Source organism: Triturus cristatus, chromosome 3_2 (assembly GCF_964204655.1).
Source record: "Triturus cristatus chromosome 3_2, aTriCri1.1, whole genome shotgun sequence".
Taxonomy (NCBI): domain Eukaryota; kingdom Metazoa; phylum Chordata; class Amphibia; order Caudata; family Salamandridae; genus Triturus; species Triturus cristatus.
Window position 1 is genome coordinate 199303788 of NC_140584.1, and position 13381 is coordinate 199317168.

The following is a 13381-nucleotide window of genomic DNA, read 5'->3' on the forward strand; positions in this document are numbered from 1 at the left end:
TTATGTTTCACTTCCCTGTACTTTTTTTGTGATATCTATTTAATGAAATTAAAAAAAGGACTCTTAAAATTGAACTGCCAAGTAATACTTTGAAAAACATTTTATATAAACAAAAAAAGTAATAGGTGCATTATGGAGAAAATATGTTTATTGCAGTTCATTTAATGTGGTGCTCACCAATCAAATTTTGTTAAAGTAATTCATTGTTTAGTTGACTGGAGATGTATACAGTTCTTTTAAATGGATCCTCCTGTTGAACCTTGTGTTTGTGTAACTCCTTCTGGAGGAATGCTAGCATAATTTTGCTTTTACTTGCAACTCCCTGCAAAGACCTTTCAATCAGTGGAAATGTGGTACCTAAGACCTGACCAATATTAACCAAACAACGAAATAAATGGTGACTTTTTTGTATCATCTTTTTTTGTCATTGTATTATGACAGGTCAAGGAGGAGTTAATCCATCATTGGTCGCTGATGCCATGATAGATGCTTTGGTTGATTTTGCAAGTCAAAAGAATGCCTCATCTGTTAAAAACATTGCTATCATCATCTTTCAGACACAAATGCTGGAACAATTTCATACAAGTATGAAAAATAAGCAAGGGACCCGTTTACCAGAACAGAAATCTGTGTTATCCAGGATGGCATGTAAGATTTTACTTTATGCTTATTTTATTGAAACCATTTGTAATGCACTCACATTCATGGATAACCATAACCCTTAGATAGAAGGGAGGAAAGCTTAGCGGAGTTGACCGTGGCGGAGCCGGATGGGGCATAAGAATATTCTGTAAATAACTGGGTGGAGGTGGGAGGCGTTTCTCAGATCCATAGGCAGGGTAGCACATATGAGTTTTCAAAGCTCTTCTGGAACGTGTGTTCATAGTCTAGATGGAGCAGAGACATAAGTGACTTTCAAGGAATACAGACTGAATTACAGATGTGCAATACAGATGTAGAGATCTTCCTACCATCTGTACCTCTTTCTACAGGTGAAAAGTAAGTTTAAAGAGGCTGACATTGGGTTCCTGGTGAAGACTGAACACTTTCTCAAGCTTTGGAGCGTTCCTAGATTCACATGGATGAACCATCTTTAGTCTGGGAATCCCTGCTAATTTTGCAATTGCAATAAATGGTGTTAAAATGGCCATCAGCCCAGTAGCCATGTGTGTTTAGCAACACATCCAATATTTTTGAAACAATCGAAATTTCAGCCAGTGAAGTGGATTTGCTGAGGTCTCTTCTTCCCCTGCAGACCACCATAGCTAACATTTCTACCAAAATCGTGCAAGTGAGTATGTGGAAAGAGCTATGCTGGTTGCTTTATAATTTTTTATTTGATTGTATTTTCAACATCATTACCTTCTCTGGATGACAGCCAGCCCTAAATACGTGCTCCACTGAACTGTGGGTTCTTGGTTAGGGATTTATATACATTTTTCCTGGCCTAGGGAAGAAATTACCAACTTTCGTCATAGCATGGAGAAGAAAAGCTCTTTTCAAAACTTCAAAAAAAAAATCTGCACAGATGATCTGCATTTAAAGTGCTTTTATTTCCTATATCCATCTCATAAATGCACTCAAAAGTAGGATTTTCCCCTTTCAGGAGTGATTCCAAGCACAATGCCCCTCCAAGCACTTCCACATGGTTGTGAAAGAAACAAAGCATGTCAAACTTTGAGAAGTCGAACTCGCTGTTTTGGGCTCCAATTGTTCCTCAGAAAATTAATTAAGAAAACTCCTAAGCACCCTGCACATGAGGTGGTGCAAAAAAAAGCCTAGCTCTTCAAAGGCTCAGTCTGCCTTTCTGCCTAAATCACTGTCAACAGGGAGCTTCTCTGGGACAGTGGCACCAATGACAGCTGCCTCGTTATCAATGACCACATCCCCTCTGAACGTCTTAGTCACAATATGGATGATTATCCTGTCATCGAGCAATAAGATTCTGTTGACAACACCTTCAACACGATGATTAATGATTGCACCACCAGCAAGGACTGCATCAATGACAACTTCAGCAACAATCATGTCAACACCATCTCTGTTTACAATACCAGAAGATATTGTGTTGATGATCCTGCCAATGTCAGTGGACATTGCATTTTTATTGTAAATGGAGGTATCAGTCTCCTACTTGCAATCACTGCTGGAGATGTCAATGCATTTATCAACCCATATCTTGGATTTGGAAGTGAAAGACAATATCTGCCATGTGGAACAAGCTATGGATACAGCTTATAGCCCAACACAGCTGAACATCCTGAATATTTCAGAATATGAGTAGAGGTATGGGAGATGGCCAGGTGGAGAGCTCACTAGAGATCCTTTCCATGAACTACAATGCTATGAGTAGTATGTTTTGCCAGGTCCTCTGTTGGAGGGTAGCAGCCGAAACAACGATAATCCACCAAGACTTTTGATATCACCATAGTGATGGAACTTCCTGTCACTTTCTTGAGCACCTTGCAGCATTGAGAACTTTCAGTAGCTAGTTGCACAGCTGCAGTGTTATCACACTCAGCCCCCCACCCCCGAGTGTCGCCTCCGCAAAATCCTCTTGACCCATCACCACCATAGTTTCCACAATCTCAGTTTCCACCACAACAAGAACCACCTGCCTGCCCCTCCTTTGCATTATGCCATTTGCCTCCAACCCATTTAAACAGCAAAAACGACCCAAAGGTTAGTTAGTGATCAAGACACTGAACCAGAAAATATGGAAGAAGGTGAGATCCCAGAAAATGACCTGTACAAGGATAGTGGCCCTCAATACAATGAGAAGCTGAGGGATTTCATTCTGCCCTAAGAGGAAGATAGAATACCACCCCTATCTGGTTTCCCATGGGACGACATTGCCAGGCTTCTTGCCTTCTTGAACAGGACAGCTCAGAAATTAGAACTGTTGATGTATGCAGTAGCGGTGCTTCTTATATGATTTTGAGGTGTAACCAAGGAAAATGGTAATTTAAGTCCCTATCTTTGACTGTGTGGAAAGTGGGGCTAAAGCTAATGTCCACACCAGCCACAGTTCAGTTAGTTGTACCATGCCTTGGAAAAAATATAGAGCACCTGATTGCACACAAGCTTTTTTAAACAGCACCTCAAATTCCCTCATAGGATTAGTCACCAAGAGGTGATCCAATAAACCCATTAACTCCTAGCTCTGTTCCCGGATTGTGACTGTAAACATATAGGCAATCTGCGTATGCAGTTAGCTGTGTGGTAGCAACATCAATAAAGGCAGCAAATGCTCTGGCCACTCTCTGATAGTATTATTGTCAGGTGTGGCATGTTATCTAGCCAGTGGTGGAGTTAATACTGGAGTATAGATGGGAGCAGGCGAAAGCCATGGCTGAGGAAGGCGCCAGTGCCTATGTAGCCATTATTATTGAAGCTGCCATGGATCTGTCAAATGCAGGCTATCACTAGATGGCAGGGCCTGCAGTGCTCAAGAGGCAAGGCATGTTTGAATTCATCTTTTTTTGCAAAGAAGTGTAGGCCAAAATAAATGGTATGCCCTTTGATGCACAAACTCTATTCATCAACATATGGATGGTGCTCTACAAAGCATCAGAGATACGTACATTGTGCGCTTCCTTCGCTCCCTCCAACATAGGTGAGCCCCTTTGACATCCATTTGATGGTACAGACAAGAGGGCTCTCCGATATGCCCACAGGCAGAATGTGAGGAGAAGATAATCACTATTAACCTTAAAAACAATTGGACTACTACCAGGATTACTCTGCAGTCAGATGACAAAACAGGAAGACCTCTCAAACATCGTCAGGTAAATAGAAAGGCACATCTCAGTCATGCTCCTAAGACACCACCAAGCATGCCTGACTCCTGATTCTGCCCCCACCCTCCCCCCCACACCCCCCCAACCTCCACATTGGTCTATTGGTGGGAGGGAGCATGCCTTGCTTTGCTTCTAAATGGACAAACATTATCAGTGCCGGCTAGGTAATCCAAAGTGTGCCATCAGAGCACACCCTTGAATTCCTCCAGGAAATCTCTTGTTGTCTACTTAGGAAAGAGCACCACCTCCTCCTGCTGGAACTCTAGCATTAAATACACTTCCTACTCCATGGATGAGTGAAAATGTGCCCATGGCCCAAAGAAATCAATCATGGCTTCTGAACAATTCTTTCTGTTAAAGAAAACTGGTAATTGGAGACAGATTACCGATCTCTAACAAGTCAAAAAGTTCCCAAAGAAACAGTCCTTTCAGTTGATCATCCTGTGAAAGGTCCTTCAAATGCTGCAGGAAAGTGTGCCCCACCTCCCACGGTCTAGGGGATGCCTACTTCTTTGTCCCCATACACCTGAGCCATGGGCAGCAACTGAGATCTGCAAGAGAGGACTTCACTTCCAGTTCAAAACCCTCCCTTTCAGGCTTTTCTCAGAGACTAGATCACCAGGTATTCCCATACCTGGATGAACGGCTTGTAAAAGCACCTTGGCAGAGGAAGCCTACGACTCTGCAACACTGGTGTCTAATTTTATTTTCTTAAAATATATACTACGCGGCTGCACTTGTTAGAACATTTGATTTATGTGATTCGTTTATATGAAATACTTATGATAGTTTGTCATTTGTATCCACGGAATATTATGTTGTTTATGTTTATTCTCATCCAGAAAGTTAGATTCCTTTAAAATGCACTACCAAGATGTTGCTGCCTATATGTGAACAAGACCGCATGTAGTGGCCGAAAAGCGGTATGGTAGACTTTCAAAAAATTGCATTACTGAAACTCCAGAGCGTGTCAGAGCCGTTCATTATTTGGGCATGAAAAACTGTATATTTAGGCGAAGAGCTGGCTCTGTGTTTTCTGAGGCCCCTGTCACCTTGGCAGCCAACCATTGGAAAGATTGTGGATATAAATACCACAGAGCCCCCATCGATGAATTCCTGTTTAGACATTAGTCACAGAGATAAAAGACTGCGACTCGTAGGGTCAAAGGACGCCAGACGGCCCGATGACTTTGAGCTAGTGAGTGAATTTCTACTGAAGCGGGAGAGTGGTCCAGCATATGTACTAAATATTAGATATATGCTGTATCGAAAGTACGCCATTTTCATTCTTTGCAGTAAGGACCATGTCTACCGATTGGTTGAAGGACAGGGTGGAAGCAGCAAAAGCAGTCTCAGTCCTTGAGAACGATATAGCGTTACCCGACAGCAACATAACAGGAGTGTACAGGAGATTATTACAAAGTGAGGATGTACATTACAAACTTGTAAGACTTGAACAACTCTCAATAAGTGAGACATCATAATTGTGGGCCAGCAAATCCCTCCAAAGTTACCTGGAAGTGGGACATATTCCGAGGGGTTGACAAATTTTGATTGGTCAGAGTTATGGTAATCCCCACCCGAAGATGCTCAAGGAATGGGCAACGAACAACATAGACGCTTCTACCTGCATGATGCAGATTTTGATCAAACATGCGGAAATAGACCCAAAGGAGTTGATGGAAGGAAAAAGGAAATTGATAAAATAAACAATGAACTCAAACTCCAATCTAAACAAGAACTCATCAATAACTTTTTAAGCGGAATGAGTGCCTGGGGCTTGATGATGATGATGTGTCATGCACAGCTATCATTGTAGTTGCCCTGGCTGCTATACCATGATTTTGTGCAATATATAAGCAAAAAGTAAATCGCAATAACATACCAACATAAAGGCAATATGAAAATGTAGGTGCTTTAAATGTCATACCGCTGGTCAGATACACAATACTGCTTATACTTGCTTATAATGAATATATTTAAATGATTTTTGCATGTTTCACATGAGCAATGACCAAAAGTATTTTTTCTATGGCTAGCAAGCATTAATGGGCATTAATGGTTAAGTTTAAATATGTATCAGTTAAATGCGGGATAGGAATTTAATTTAATTTCATATCATATTACTTCTTGCTCTATTTCGTGAAAATTATTTTGATGAACACTTTAAGTGAATAATTTAACTGAAATATGTCTATTATGTCAAGAATATGACTCATGTGGCTGCTTTTAAAACATTGCAGAAGGTGTCTTTTGCTATGTGATCAAGGCCGTTGGTCCGGGCGAAACGCGGTATGGTGGCAAGATGGAATAAATTAGTTCATACTCGGCCCAAGCAGCATCTGAGCTTTGTTTTAAGAGGCAATTGTGTTGTATGTTAGCAGAACTATTGGTGCTGTAATCTGACGTGCCCTCTCGGTTTGGCGCAATGCGGCCACCAGTGATTACGGTTGGATATCTATCTATCTATCTATCTATCTAGATGTATATGTGTGTGTGTATATATATATATATATATATATATATATATATATATATATATATCAAAGAAACTTCCCTTATGTGCAGTCTCGCACAACGAAAGGAACGGACAACTTCAGTCGCCAGTGCTTAGAAATGGTGTTTAATCAAAAAGTTACGTGCCTAGTCCATGACGCGTTTCGAGCCACTCGGCCCTTGCTCACATGACCGCGTTACGTGTATTACAATACATTTAAAGTGAAATCACCCACTAGCACCTGAGAACAATCTGAAAGCATAACTAAGGAAATAGAAGAAACACTATTGCGTGTAAATTCATAAAATTGCCCATTCGATGTCACAATATAGAAATAATCACAATAAATACTTCTGCAGCATTGTAAATTAGAACTTAAAAACTGTCAACAAAATGGGAATGAGTTTCTGCTGACACGTTTTCTGTGCGGACCATGTACATTACTAACATTGTCAGCTGTGCGTGAATATTCAATCTGTCAAGATAAGGAGTTATTTTTATATGCAGTTAGTCTATTGGCCTGAAAAACTACCAAATTAGCAAAAATGCATAAAATATACACAACAATTCAAAGCTATTTGTTATATAAAGCTGGCAGTTGTTGTTACTGGGTACAAATACTCAAATAGAAACAGGTCTAGTAACTCCACAGGTTGAATAATCTTTTAGTAGCTGTGCGTAGGTATGCTGATAATCTGAAGATGGTCAACCAAGACAACATCCTTGGAACATTTCATATATATATATATATATATTCACTGAAAAAACCATAGGTTTCAGGCACGTTATAGTTAGGAATTAGCATTTAAAAAACCTTAGAAATTCACTGAAAAAACCATAGGTTTCAGGCACGTTATAGTTAGGAATTAGCATTTAAAAAACCTTAGAAATTCACTTAAAAAAACCATAGGTTTCAAGGGCGTTATAGTTAGCTGGACTTTTCACTCGTACAAAACCATTGAAATTCCCCCGTTATGGTTAGTTCAGCTAACTATAACTCGTGCTATGCACTGCTGATGACGTCACATATTACATCACTCATGACATGGTCACTGACATCACTGATGACATCACTGATGAAAGAAATGCAGAAAGAAGCAACAGAAGTCCTCAAAGACGAAGAAAAGTGCAGGAAGAAGGATAACGTGCAGAAAGAACAAACAGAAGAGCAGAAAGAAGCCTTGTTGCAAAATCATCCTGTACCCTCAGCGGATACTGGTGGTAACTGAGTCTGACTAACCCGTCCTAGAGCCAGTGCTATGTTAAAAGACACTCAGAATACAGTGAAAACACCTACATACACTAGGGAACACTATGCGTTGGGGTCCCCCTGTGATCAGCATGACCGCCTCTGTAAGCCCCTAGTATATAATAAGGCAGGGGATTAAAACTACCTCTTAAAACGCGCCACAGGGCGTGTTTGCACACGTCACCTCAGGCCCCGTCCCCTCACTTCCCCACTGTGTAAACACGCCCTGTGGCCGTTTTAAGTTGGGAGATTAAGTCCCTCTGAATCCTGAGGGTCCCTAGGGTCCAACTAGACCACTAGGTACCTCCAGTAAGCGCCACAGAGCTGCGTTGCAGAGAGATGTAAAAAGGGGCACGGCCTAGACCACCTCTCTGCAATAGCAGCGCAGTGGCGCTTACTGGAAGCACCTGGCGGGCTAGTTGGGCCCCAGGGTCCCTCAGGATTGAAGGGGAATTATTTCCCCAACTTAAAACGTGCCACAGGGCTTGTTTGCACACGTTGACTCGGGCCCCGTCCCCTCCCTTCACCACTGTGTAAACACGCCCTGTGGCCGTGTTTAGTTGGGAGATTAAGTTCATTTGAATCCTGAGGGTCCCTAGGGTCCAACTAGCGCACTAGGTACCTCCAGTAAACGCCACAGAGCTGCGTTGCAGAGAGGTGTAAAAAGTGGCACGGCCTAGACCACCTCTCTGCAACGCAGCTCAGTGGCGTTTTTTAAGTTGGGAGATTAAGTCCCCTTGAATCCTGAGGATCCCTAGGGGAAAAATAGCCCACTAGGTACGTCCTGTAAGCGCCATTTCAGAGAGGTGTAAAAAGGGGCACGGCCTGCACCACCTCTCTGCAACGCAGCTCAGTGGCGCTTACTGGAAGCACCTGGTGGGCTAGTTAGCCCCCAGGGGCCGTCAGGATTGAACGGGAATTATTTCCCCAACTTAAAACGCGCCATAGGGCGTGTTTGCACACGTCACCTCAGGCCCCGCCCCCTCCCTGCACCACTGTGTAAACGCGCCCTGTGGCCGTTCTAAGTTGAGAGATTAAGTCCCCTTGAATCCTAAGGGCCCCTAGGGTCAAACTAGCCCACTAGGTACCTACAGTAAGCGCCACAGAGCTGCGTTGCATAGAGGTGTAAAAAGGGGCGTGGCCTCAGAACACCTGTCTGCAACGCGCATACTGGAGATACCTGTTGGGCTAGTTGGCCCTCAGGTACCCTCAGTATTGAAGGGTAATTAATTCCCCAACTTACAACTGGCCAGGGGGCGCGTTTGCAGAGTGCTGTAAGGAGGGGGCGTGGCCTCCGGCGCGATGCCGGTCTATTATTTATTTTATTTTTTTAAGAAGGAGGGCTGTGTGGCCCTCCTTCTTTTTCTAATTTACTGGCCCTGGGGACCCCATCCCCCAGGGCCTGCACCCTAATTTCTTTTCTTGAAAAAAATAAATTTGGCCCTCCCAAGGCCTTAATCGGCCCCGGGACCCCAAACCCCGGGTCATGGCCTTTTTTTTTTTTTTTTAATTCTTTAGGAGGGGGCTGCGTTGCCCCCCTCCTCAGGCCACTTATGGCCCCGGGGACCCCATCCCCCGGGGCAGGCCTTTGTTTTTTATTATTTTTTTGTAAAATATATTTAGAAACACCTAGGACATGCTGGACAAACCGTACGTACCTATCACCATGACGATTTGCGTGATATTCATTAAAAGGCGACTATGCATAGAATGAATCCACATGGAATGTATTTACACCGCTAGTGAAGCTCTGACGTGTCTGACGCCCTACCGTGCCTAATCCCGGCGCCCCCGCCGGTGGGTACTCTCCAAGCAGACACCCTTGTCGTTTATTTATACTAACACGGGTAGCTATTGACGGGCACATTTAATATACACGCACACCAAGCCATTCAAAGGAGATTCGACAAAAATTCAACAAAACTATGCAAGAAACCCCCCTCACGGTTAATAAAATACACATCCACCGCCGGATGTGTAATACTTTTTATTTTACTCTCTGGAAAGGAGACAAACCTCACTTGAGTCACAGCGTGCTCCTGGCTGAGCCCAATGCTGAGTTACACCCACCAGTGCCCGCCGAGTGCCTCACACCTCTGTGTTGTATTCCACCAGCTAGTGCGTATGCTATGACACTCTCTAGCCCATGTGCACTGTAACACCACCCCGTAAATGTCATGCCACACTACACTTGCCTTCGCACAGGTTATATTGCCCCATCTAACGTGCCTTCCTCGATGCCTATGTTATAACGCACAGTGCTATGCCATACATATTACAATCTGGGATCTATATCTTTGTCACAGTGCATATGCAACGTTACACTCCCCAGCACATAGTTTATATTACAACTTTAGAGACTAGTTAGGTTACACAACACTACCCTGTGCATATTACACTCCAAGGCGCATATCGCATAGCACACGCTAGTGCCTGTGCTATCTCGCGCTCTCCAATGAATCTGTCATTGCGCATAATGTATTGCATATTATATTTCACGCCCCGGTTTATCTTATATCACACTTTTTGGTGCATAGTTTATACCATATACTATATATGTTCTATATAACACTGCGTCCACCTACCCTTTTCACGGGCATTACATTTTGCGATGGGGGGTGGAGGGTCAGGGGGTGTTTCTGCCAAGTGAGCCCGGAGTCAGTCACAAACGTCCTCTTCTTCCTGAATAAAAGTGAGATTATGCTGCATACTTGTTCATATTTTAAGTAGTTCGCACAGACACATTTTAAAAACAATAAAGTTCCTAATACCCTCCTTCTCTGAACAGTTAGCTTGCTGCCCCATCCACCTCCTCCCTATCCTCGGCTGTCTGAATCCATGGACTAGCCTCCTCCCTCCTGCCATGCATGGTCTGATGTGCTGCCCCTGCCCTCCATTTAGCATGATGTACCAGTCCACTCCTCCTGCCCTCCATTGCCCAATACTATGGCCCATCTTTGACCTCCTGCTTAGCCTCTGTGCTTAGCTTGCTGCCCCTATTCTTCTTCCCCCTGCCCTCCGATGTCTTTATGCATGCCCCTGCTCCATCCTTTTTGCCCACCATGTTCCATGGACCTGCCACTCCTATCTACTCTGAGTGTTCTGTTGAGCTGCCACTCCCCTCCCACCTGCCTAGCATTGTCAGATGACTGTAACCTGTCCCTGCCAACTCCACCCAGCCTGTCCACATGCCATGCCCCTATCCCCTTCCTCCTGTCCTCCATGGTCCATTTTACTGCCACACCCTTCTGCCCTCCCTGGTCTGTTGTACTGCAACTGCTCCTCCTGCCTGCCCCGCGCGGTCTGTTGTGAGGCCCCTTCCCCTGAACTCTCTTGTCTGTGCCCAGGTCCTGACCCTCCCTTCTATCCTCCAGGGTAATTTGTGCATGCCCCTGCACCCTCCTTCTTGCCCATCATAGCCATTGTGCTGCCACTAACCCTCCCGCTTGCCATGCATGGGCTTCTGTGCTGCCATGGCCCCTCCCACCTTCCCTGTGTGGTCAGCTAGCTGCCCCTGACCCCCTCCCATCTTCCCTCCATGGTCTGTGTGTATGCCATCATAGTCTCGTTGTTGCTCCCCATGGTGTGTCTTGTTTCTATTGCCCATCCTGCCTGACCTCCATGGTCATCTTGCTGCTCCTGCCCTGCCCCCAGCCCTCTGTTTCCATGTGCAGACCCCTATTTCCTCCCTCCTGGCTTGTCTGTTCCATTGTAATGCCCCTGATCCGTCCCTCCTGCCCTTTATGGTCTGTTATGCTGCAGCTTTCTCTCCTGTCTGTCCATTATGGTCAGCTTGCTACCATTGCCTCTTGCCCCTCTGTTCTCTGTTGTCCATGTGCATGGTCCTGTCCCCTCCCTATTGCTTTCTATGGATTGTTGTGCAGCACTCCCGTCCCGCATGTGCTCTGTGGTGTATTGTGCTGCTGCAAACCCTGATGCCTGCCCTGTAGGGTCAGTTTGGTGCACCTCTCCATGTCCCTCCTGTCCTCTGTTATCCGAGTCCATGTCCCTACCCCAATTCCTCCTGCCTACCATGATTCAATGTACCATACTTGCGAACATTTTGAACTTGGTAAGAGGGAGATTTTGAAAAAAAACTGGGGTATTGATTTTCCTCTTTGAGTTACATTGAAAAAGAGGAGATTGTAGACCGTAGACAGATCAAATAAAACCCATTTGAGCTTAAAAACATTGGACGTTTCCTGGCTGAAACGGGTCTGTTGGCATGTATGGTTGTACTACCACTGCCTCTTCCTTCTGCCCACAATGGTCTATTATATTTCCACAGCCTATCTTGCCAGTCCTGTATTGTTGGTTTGTTGCCCCGGCCCCCCTTTCCATTGCCCTCCATAGTCTGTTGTGCTGCCACTGCCCTTCCTGCCTGCCCAGTGTGGTCAAATTGTTGCCTCTGCACTCTCCTACCTGCCTTAAATTTTCAGAGTCCGTGCCCCTGGCCTCTGCCTCTCAACAGTATCCCAATGAACAACTACATTGCTAACATTCTATATTTATTACAAAAGTGTGGAACGCCTGACGTCATCTTGATGTAATCAAAACTGTAATACCTAGTATTTCCTTTAGAAATTACATATATGAGAGGGTCTTATTTGCATCAAAATTATGGTTAGTGTTCTAAAAAACTAAAATGAGGACATATTTTCTGAATTTTCAAATAGCGACAAAGAACTTTTAAATTATTTGTAATCTTTGTTTTTTTTATCCAGTTGACCACTTGATTAAATGTTGCACCTAGGGGAGAGGATGTGGTGTTCCTTCCAGAGCTGCAGACTTTGCAACTGGGGAACCAGGTTGGAGTTTCTGCTTCAGCTCAACATTCTGTGATTCTGGTCAAATCACTTAATCTCCCCATGTCTACAACCAAAATGAATTTGATCTTGTGTGATGTAACCAATGCTCATGTAAAGCACTCCAATACCTGACAAGTCTGCACTATATAAAACTACAAATACACAAAAAATAAGTGTTTTGCACACTTCTGTCATTGGGCTACATGTGAGCTACATCTGGGTGATATTTGTGCTGCATTTGGGCTCTTTTGTCTCTGTTGGCCATCCTGGGAGATTTATTTGTTATGACGTTTCCTAATTTCCTCATTTAGGGGCATATGTATGAAACTCTTGTTTTACGAATCTCAATTGCGATATTTTGCGATTTGCAGTTTGAGATCCGCAAATCGGAATGTATAAAAAAAAATCGATAATGTTTAGCGATTTCTTAATAATCGCAAAAAAGTCTCAGAAACATCATTTGCGATTCCTTAATTGCGAAATTCGCAAATGAAGAAATCGCAAAAACGGGAATCTGCCATACAGGTGCAGCCTGATGACATCACAACCAGGAAGTGGGAGTGATTACCTGCACCTGCTTCCCTGAGCCACACCCAGAGGCTGTTTGGAGAGTGTGAGGAGGGATCCCAGGAGAGAACAAACCCCAATGGAGTCCCACAAGCAACATGAGGGCAAGAAGGCAGAGAAGAGAAAGAGGAAGCACAAGTTCTCTGACAAGGAGCAGGAGGTTCTCATAGAGGAGATGGTTTGCAGCCATGAGCTCCTCTTTGGGAAAAAGGCACTGCGAGTTCCAGAAGCAAGAAATCAAAAGATCTGGCTGGAAATATAACAGAAAGGGAATGCTGTGGGTGTAACAAATCGCACTGTCGAGGAATTGCGCAAGCGATGGTACGATATGCGGCAAAGGTCGAAGGAGAGGGTGGCAGCCAGACTAAAGGATGCAAACGAGACCGGGGCAGGACCATCCACAGCAGCACAGCCAACACCCCACGAGGAGCTTATGGAGTCCACCCTCCTGCCTGAGAGC

General features: G+C 44.2%; 1 protein-coding gene across 1 annotated transcript in view; it reads left to right on the forward strand.

Moving 5' to 3' along the window:
* The window catches only part of PARP14 (poly(ADP-ribose) polymerase family member 14), a 924447-nt gene that overhangs the window by 515624 nt on the left and 395442 nt on the right, over positions 1-13381 (forward strand). Inside the window, exon 14 of the mRNA XM_085647500.1 lies at positions 442-648. Coding sequence (XP_085503626.1) covers positions 442-648 — 207 coding nt within the window. The remainder of the gene's footprint in view (positions 1-441; positions 649-13381) is intronic.